This window comes from Schistocerca serialis, chromosome 10 (assembly GCF_023864345.2).
Source record: "Schistocerca serialis cubense isolate TAMUIC-IGC-003099 chromosome 10, iqSchSeri2.2, whole genome shotgun sequence".
In the NCBI taxonomy this organism is placed as follows: domain Eukaryota; kingdom Metazoa; phylum Arthropoda; class Insecta; order Orthoptera; family Acrididae; genus Schistocerca; species Schistocerca serialis.
The window spans coordinates 131,287,300-131,294,926 of record NC_064647.1 but is presented as its reverse complement, the minus strand read 5'-3'; the positions used below and the strand labels follow the sequence as shown (position 1 = coordinate 131,294,926).

Here is a 7,627-nt window from a genome sequence, read left to right as displayed (position 1 = left end):
GGCTGGATTAGCAGGCATGGAAGACATGGCTAGCATAACGACTCAGAAGGACTGCTCGCCTATTGGACAGCGGAGGTTCAGCAGTCTCAGCATAAAGGCGTTCCACAGGGCTGGTGTAGAAAGCTCCAGACACTAAACGTAATCCACGGAGGTGGATAGAGTCGAGACGACGAAGAATAGACGGCCGAGCAGAGGAGTAAACTATGCTTCCATAGTCCAATTTCGAGCGCACTAAGGCGCGATAGAGGCGGAGAAGGACCATTCAGGACACGGAGGATGTTGAGGGATCACAGACAGCGAGCCGAAAGATAGGAAACGTGGGAGGACCAGCATAGTTCTCAGTCAAACATAAGACCCAAGAATTTAGCGACGTCCGAAAACGGAAGGTTGACAGGTCCTAGATGTAAGGAGGGTGGAAGGAACTCCGTACGACGCCAAAAATTAACACAAACGGTCTTACTGGGAGAAAAGCGGAAGCCTGTTTTGATGCTCCAAGAGTGGAGGCGATCGAGACAGCCTTGAACACGTCGTTCAAGAAGGCTGGTCCGTTGAGAGCTGTAGTAGATCGCAAAATCGTCCACAAAGAGGGAGCCAATCCATAATTGGATTGATGGCAATGGCGAACAGTACAACACTTAGCACGGAGCCCTGGGGTACCCCGTTTTCTTGGGAGAAAGTACGGGAGAGAGTAGTGTTCACCCGCACCCTAAATGTGCGCTCTGCCATAAATTCGCGAAGAAAAAGGGGCAGCCGAACTCGAAAGTCCCAAGAGAACAGTGTGCGGAGGATGCCTGTCCTCCAACAGGTATCGTATGCTCTCTCCAGATCAAAATATATTGCTACTGTTTGGCGTTTCCGGAGAAAATTGTTCATGATGTAAGTGGAGAGAGCAACAAGATGGTCAACTGCAGAGCGATGCTTTCGGAACCCGCATTGGGCAGGTGTTAAAAGACTGCGGGACTCCAGCCACCAAGCTGAACGGCAATTCACCATACGCTCCAAAACTTTCTACACTACTCGTGAGAGAAATGGGGCGATAGCTAGAGGGGAGATGTTTGTCCTTTCCACGTTTCGGAACAGGAACGACGATAGCTTCCCGCCATCGTCTGGGAAAAGTACTGTCGGTCCAAATTCGATTATAAATGCGAAGGATGTGACGCAGACTACGGGTTGAAAAATGCAGCAACATTTGGATGTGGATACCATCCGGTCCTGGGGCGGAGGAGCGAGAAGAAGAGAGTGCATGTTGGAGTTCCCGCATGGAGAAAACAGTATTATAGCTTTCGCGATTTTGAGAGAAGAAAGCAAGAGGTTGCACTTCCGCTGCACGTTTCTTCTGGAGAAACGCTGCGGGTAATTTGAAGAGCTCGAAATCTCAGCAAAGTGTTTACCCAAGGAGTTAGAAATTGCGACAGGGTCCACTAACGTATCACGTGCGGCAGTGAGCCCAGAGACCGGAGAGAAACTAGGCGCGCCAGATAACCGTCGAATTCGACTCCAAACTTCCGAGGAGGGAGTGAAGTTGTTAAATGAGCTAGTAAAGAATGTCCAGCTCGCCTTCTTCCTATCGCGGATGATGCGACGGCATCGCGCACGGAACTGCTTATAGCGGATACAGTTGGCCAAAGTAGGATGGTAGCGGAAAACGCGAAGAGCATGTCGCCGCTCACGTATTGCATCACGGCATGCCTCGTTCCACCAAGGAACTGTGGGGCGCCGGGGCAATTCGGAGGTGCATGGTATTGAACGTTCCGCAGCTGTAAGAATAACGTCGGTAATATGTGTGACCTCATCGTCGACGCTAGGAAAGTAACGGTCATCGAATGTCGCTAGAGACGAAAAAAGTGTCCAATCGGCTTGGGCAAACTCCCAGCGTCGCGGGCGCATATATCGCAGTTAAGGCTGCAGTTTAAGGACACATGGAAAATGGTCACTCGAGTGTGTATCAAGGGCGAACCATTCGAAGCGCCGAGCTAGCGGAACAGTACCGACCGAAAGGTCCAAATGATAGAAATTTGTCGTGGAGGCAGACAAAAATGTAGGGACACCAGTGTTGAGGCAAACTAGATCCGCTTGGTGGAAGACATCTAGCAATAGTGAGCCACATGGACAAGGATGTGGAGATCCTCAAAGCGGGTGGTGGGCATTGAAGTCCCCAACCAGCAAATAGGAGGGTGGAAGCTGACCAAGATGATGAAGGAGATTAGCTCGTGCCATTGGTGTGGACGATGGAATGTATACAGTACAAATAGAAAAGGTATATCCAGAAAGGGAAAGACAGCGACAGCTTGGAAGGAGGTGGTTAAGGGGATTGGGTGATAATGGAGAGTATCATGGAGAAGAATCATGAGTCCACCATGGGCTGGAGTGCCTTCAACAGGGGAGATCAAATCGGACGGACTGAAAATGGGGGAGAACAAAGCGGTCATGAAGACGCAGCTTTGTTTCCTGAAGACAGAAGATGACCGCGAGTAGGAACGTAAGAGGATCGACAATTCATCCCGATTGGCTCGAATGCCGCGGATATTCCAGTGGATAATGGATATTGGTTAAACAGAAAATGGAGGAATGTGACAACGGTTGCCATCAACGACTGCTCAGAGCTTGCGACCGACAGCATGGAATGGCCTTCAGCCGAAGGCAGAAGATCCTGATCCATAGGTTGTTCAGGAGCAGCTCCTGCCACCAGCGATCGGCTGGTTGATCAGGTGCCAGCAGTGCGCCTCGGCGACACAGAAGACGGCCGAGGGCGATTTCCGCCAGGTGGTGCTGTAGATGGGACACGCCTTGGCGGAGGAGGAGATGAACTGGGCTTCTTATTAGCCTTCTTGGAAATATGATGTTTAGATGAAAGAGGAACCGATGGTTGTGAAGTTGGGGTACGTAAAAAATCTTCACGAGTATGCTCTTTTTTCGAAGTCTTTGTGTCTGACTTGTGTGCTCGAGATTTAGCAGAACCCGATGAAGGCTGAGCCATAGAGTGGGCAGGCGAAAGTGGTGAGGTTGAACTGGCTATCTTTGCGCTGGCCGATCTGACGACCGTGGTACTAAAGATGAGGTCGCAAGTCTGCGTGGCCACCTCTTTTGTTGGCTGAGGAGAAGCAAGGACAGTGCTGTATTTTCCTGTCTGAGGCACAGCGGGCTGTCGACTGGCGAATAATTTTCGAGCAGCAAAGGTCGACACCTTTTCCTTCACTCTGATTTCCTGGATGAGCTTTTCGTCTTTAAAAATGGGGCAATCTCGAGAGGAAGCAGCGTTGTCACCCATACAGTTGATGCAGCGAGGGGATGGAGGTGGACCAGCACCCTCATGGGCATCCTTGCCACACATAACACATTTGACCGGATTGGAACAGGACTGGCTGGTGTGATTGAACCGCTGACACCAATAGCAACGCGTAGGGTTTGGGACGTAAGGCCGAACGGAAATTAGCTCCTAGCCTGCTTTGATTTTCGATGGGAGTTGAACTTTGTCAAATGTCAAGAAGACAGTGCGGGTTGGAATGATGTTCGTGTCAACCCTTTTCGTAACTCTATGAACAGCCGTTACGCCATGGTCAGGAAGGTAGTGGTGAATTTCTTCGTCAGACAATCCATCGAGGGAGCGTGTATAAACGACTCCACGTGAGGAATTTAAAGTGCGGTGCACTTCAACCCAGACAGGGAAGGTGTGGAGCAGTGAAGTATGCAGAAATTTTTGTGCCTGGTGGGCACTGACTGTTTCTAACAACAAGGTGCCATTCCGTAATCTCGAACAAGACTTTACAGGACCTGCAATTTCGTCGACACCTTTCTGAATAATGAAAGGGTTGACCGTGGGTAAGTCGTGACCTTCGTCAGACCGAGAAAAAACAAGGAGCTGTGGCAACGATGGAAGAACTGTGTGGCTGAGACTCAGTGAACTTACGTTTGTGAGCAGACATAGTGGAAGGTGAGAAAACCATTGCGGAAGAATCCCCCACGATTACCGGCATCTCCGATGGCGCGCTCCTCCCTTTCCCGCCTTAGGTGATTGTTCACACCTCAGGTCACACCTCCCGACAAACGGATGGAGGGACCAATCGGCACTTTCGGAAGGTATCAGCTCGGGTAATCACCCCTCCCTGGGCCTGGCCGTTGCCAGGGGGTACGTACGTGTCCTACCTGTCTACCCGGGGCGGGAAATTACGCGTTACCCCATCACCGGCTACACATAGAAATGCGTGGGTCGGCCTTCAGACACGCACAGGGAGGAAAAAAGAGAAAGGGAAAGGAAAGAAGAGGGGTCTCAAACGCCGCAGCGGAGCAAAGGGCAAAGAGAAGAGAAGAGGTAAGGAAAAGATAAGGACAGAAGGACGAAGACTTGCAAGCGGAGAAAGCAAAGAATTTGTTACTGTTTCGAGCGTCCGTCTCTGGACGTAGGTACAAACCATACTCACAGAGGGGGAGAAAGGGAAGGAAAGAGCCAGAGGTGAGAAGGGGGGGGGCGAAGATAGGGGATGGGAAAGGATGCGGAAAGGGAAGGTGTGCAGCCCAGAAGGCCACATTAGCTCGGGGTCCCGTGCTCGCTACGCACGTATCCACAAAAGATTTGTGGACCGCCTGGGGGGGGAGATGATTCCGTCATGATGTTACAAACTTACAAGGGTGATGGACAAATGTATCAGTTTGAGTGATGGCTTCTGATTCGGAAACGAACAAGTCATAAGTTGTAAGCGAAAATCATTCTGATACCACTCAGAGCTGGTATTGTTGTTGCTAAGGTTGTAGGGAAGGCAACTTTCAGGGTGGTAGTGTGATAGTATGGACGAGACACGAAAAAAATGTCTAGTAAACATAGGTTCTGTAATGCATACCTGAGGAACTATGAGCACTTTTTCATCTTCGCTACTGTGAAACATCTCCTCCATTGAACAAATGCTAGTAACTCTTTAGGTACGCGTTTTAGAGCTCATATTTAGTAGACTTTTTCTCTTGTTTTGGTCCACACTACCGCGTCAGAAAGTTGCCTACCGTACAATCTTAGCAACAACAATACCAGCTCAGCTGCATGTATTCCAATATCAGAGGTATCAAAACGGTTTTCGTTTATGCTCTTCGACTCGTTCGTTCCGGCTCAGGGAACTTTACCTCAAACTGATATTTGTCCGCCTTCATCATTCCTAAAAGATTGTATCATCATCACGGGATCACGCTGTACAAAGATACAATTACAAGCACTGGAGTCTGTAACTTTGACGCTGTGTAGCGTCGCTGGATGACGATTCTGGACTTCCTGAGTAAAACTTGACTTATGTCCCCTCCACAACCTCTAGAAGTGTGTATCATGAATTGTGAAACATTTCTATAACTTGAACATCCGTTTTCTTTTAAATTAGGGACCGTCGCTCGAAAAACCGCTAGCCTGCAACTCCTCACCGATCCCTCTACAAACACCTAAGACTCATCAAAATCCGTGATTAACGTGTCTGGTAATCAAAATATCCACGGATGTACTGCCGGTCTACAGTGTCCAACGGGCACAATATTTCGGCGATCATACATGTCGCCATCATCAGGTGAACTGACGGACTGTGCTCCTGTGAACGTGCCGGCACGGAGATCCGTACGCTATGGATGCTCAGGGGAAACTGGCTTCGGTCGCGGCGGCGGCCGATTTAAATACCCTCCGCCCGCGGCGCGCTCCCTCCGCCGTCCGCGCCCAGCACCACGGTCGCGCGGTGGAACGGATTATGACGGCGTCTGAGAAGACGTCGATGTGATGGCTCTGTCCGCCGTGGTCGTCACAACTATACGTTTGCTCGGTTTACTTTCGATTAACCCAATCGCTGGTTCCCAAGCCTTGCTAAGATTACAGCCACAGTCTTAGCAAGGCTTGGGAACCAGCGATTGGGTTAATCAAGAGTAAATCGAGCAAACGTATAGTTGTGACGACCGCGGCGGACAGAGCCATCACACCGACGTCATCTCAGACGCCGTCGCAATCTGTTCCACCGCGCGACCGGGGCGCGGGACGCGGACGGCGGAGGGAGCGCGCCGCGGGCGGAGGGTATTTAAATCGGCCGCCGCCGCGACCGGAGTCAGTTCCCCTGAGCATCCATAGCGTACGGATCTCCGTGCCGGCACGTTCACAGGAGCACAGTCCGTCAGTTCACCTGATGATGGCGACATGTATGATCGCCGAAATATTGTGCCCGTTGGACACTGTAGACCGGCAGTACATCCGTGGATATTTTGATCATCAAATACGACGGGAGAAACTCAAGGAACACTACATGTCTGATATTCCCCTTGTCAGAGCTCAGGTTCAGGTTCAGCTGTCTCTCCCTCTCATGCCATTAGCTCGCTGATACGCTGTATGACTTCCGGGTGCGTGGATATGGTCTCAGTCCATCCAGGGGTGCGCATCACCTGGTAGAGGTTGCGCTTGATGAAAAGGACCGCGCGGTCCCACAGAATGTCGCAGGAGAAAAGCGAGGCGTTGGCTGCAGTTTCTGCGGCGTTGTCCACACTGAGGCAGCTGGCGATGTGGGCCTCGCACTGGCGCTTCAGGTGTTGCAGCTGGTACTTGTCGGCGGCTATCAGCAGGTCCCAAGGCATGTCCCTGAGGGCCGGCGCCACACCGGTGTACACGTACAGCAAAACCTGCTTCAGCACTTCCGAATTCACGTCCCAGACTTTCACGAAGCCTTCCCGTGCCTCCTTCGTGTGCGGCTGCAGCATGGCAGCAAAGTAAGGACTCCGCATGGACAGTAAGGCCCTGTGTGCCTTCAGAACCGTGCCTCCTGCGTGTAGCCCGAAGTCCGTGAGGACTTCTTTTTGCAGCATCTCGCCCAGGCCCCTCACTATACTAGCGTGTGGTTCTGCAGCATCTACTACAGCCAACTCGTCCTGGACAATGCACTGTATGCCGATTTCGCACTGCAGTGTTATCTCGTCCTCGCTGTTGTCGTCGTCTTTGGTTGCGTCAGGTTTTCTGATGAAATGCATTTCTGTTTTTCCTCCTTGCTTCAAATAGTACCATGCGCGTGGGAATACTTCTCGTTTCTCGCCTGCTGGGAGAATCTCGTCGGCTTTCAGCTGCGCTCTCAAAGGCTTTTCCGAGCCGCTCTTTGCCAGCAAGAAACTCAGGTGAAGCCCATCCGACTTGTTGTGAAGAACCATGCACCAATCGCTGGAATTCTGGTGGGGGAACGGAGTGCATTCAATGCTGGTTGTTCCCTTACCCAATGCTTTAAGTCCTTTCACAGTCCATGTGCTGACAGTCAAGTAGTCCTCGAACCTCGTACCACGTGAGTGCTTCATAACGGTTGGTGTACCTGTTCCTACTCCCGCAATAGCAGCTGTCCAGGTGGTTTGTTCTGCAACAAACAAAAAATTCAGCAAATCAGGCTGAGTACCTATTATCAAAGGGGGAGGTATTACATATGCAAAACATGGATGACATATGGAGACTGGGTTGCTCGCTATAAAACTATTTGGTTTCCAGACGTTTCTAATAACGATGAAGAGGCGATTGGAGACTCAGTACAAAATATTGACTTACTCATTATATCAGAGTTGCAGGCAGAAATAAAAAGCAAAGAATAAAAACTCATCGGGAGCAGAGGACGTGAACGTAGAAATCATAAGGAATGGAGGAGTTTTG

At 50.7% G+C, this 7,627-nt stretch overlaps 1 protein-coding gene across 1 annotated transcript; it reads right to left on the bottom strand.

Annotated features, from left to right (window-relative positions):
- Nucleotides 1-6,309: 6,309 nt before the first annotated feature.
- LOC126424607 (speckle-type POZ protein-like) lies at nucleotides 6,310-7,284 on the bottom strand. Its single transcript, XM_050087346.1, has one exon. The coding sequence runs from the start codon at nucleotides 7,282-7,284 to the stop codon at nucleotides 6,310-6,312; it is 975 nt and encodes a 324-aa protein (XP_049943303.1).
- Nucleotides 7,285-7,627: the final 343 nt, after the last annotated feature.

Excerpts from the sequence above, each read along its gene's own strand:
- LOC126424607 (XM_050087346.1), bottom strand. The coding sequence starts at position 7,284 with ATGAAGCACTCACGTGGTACGAGGTTCGAGGACTACTTGACTGTCAGC.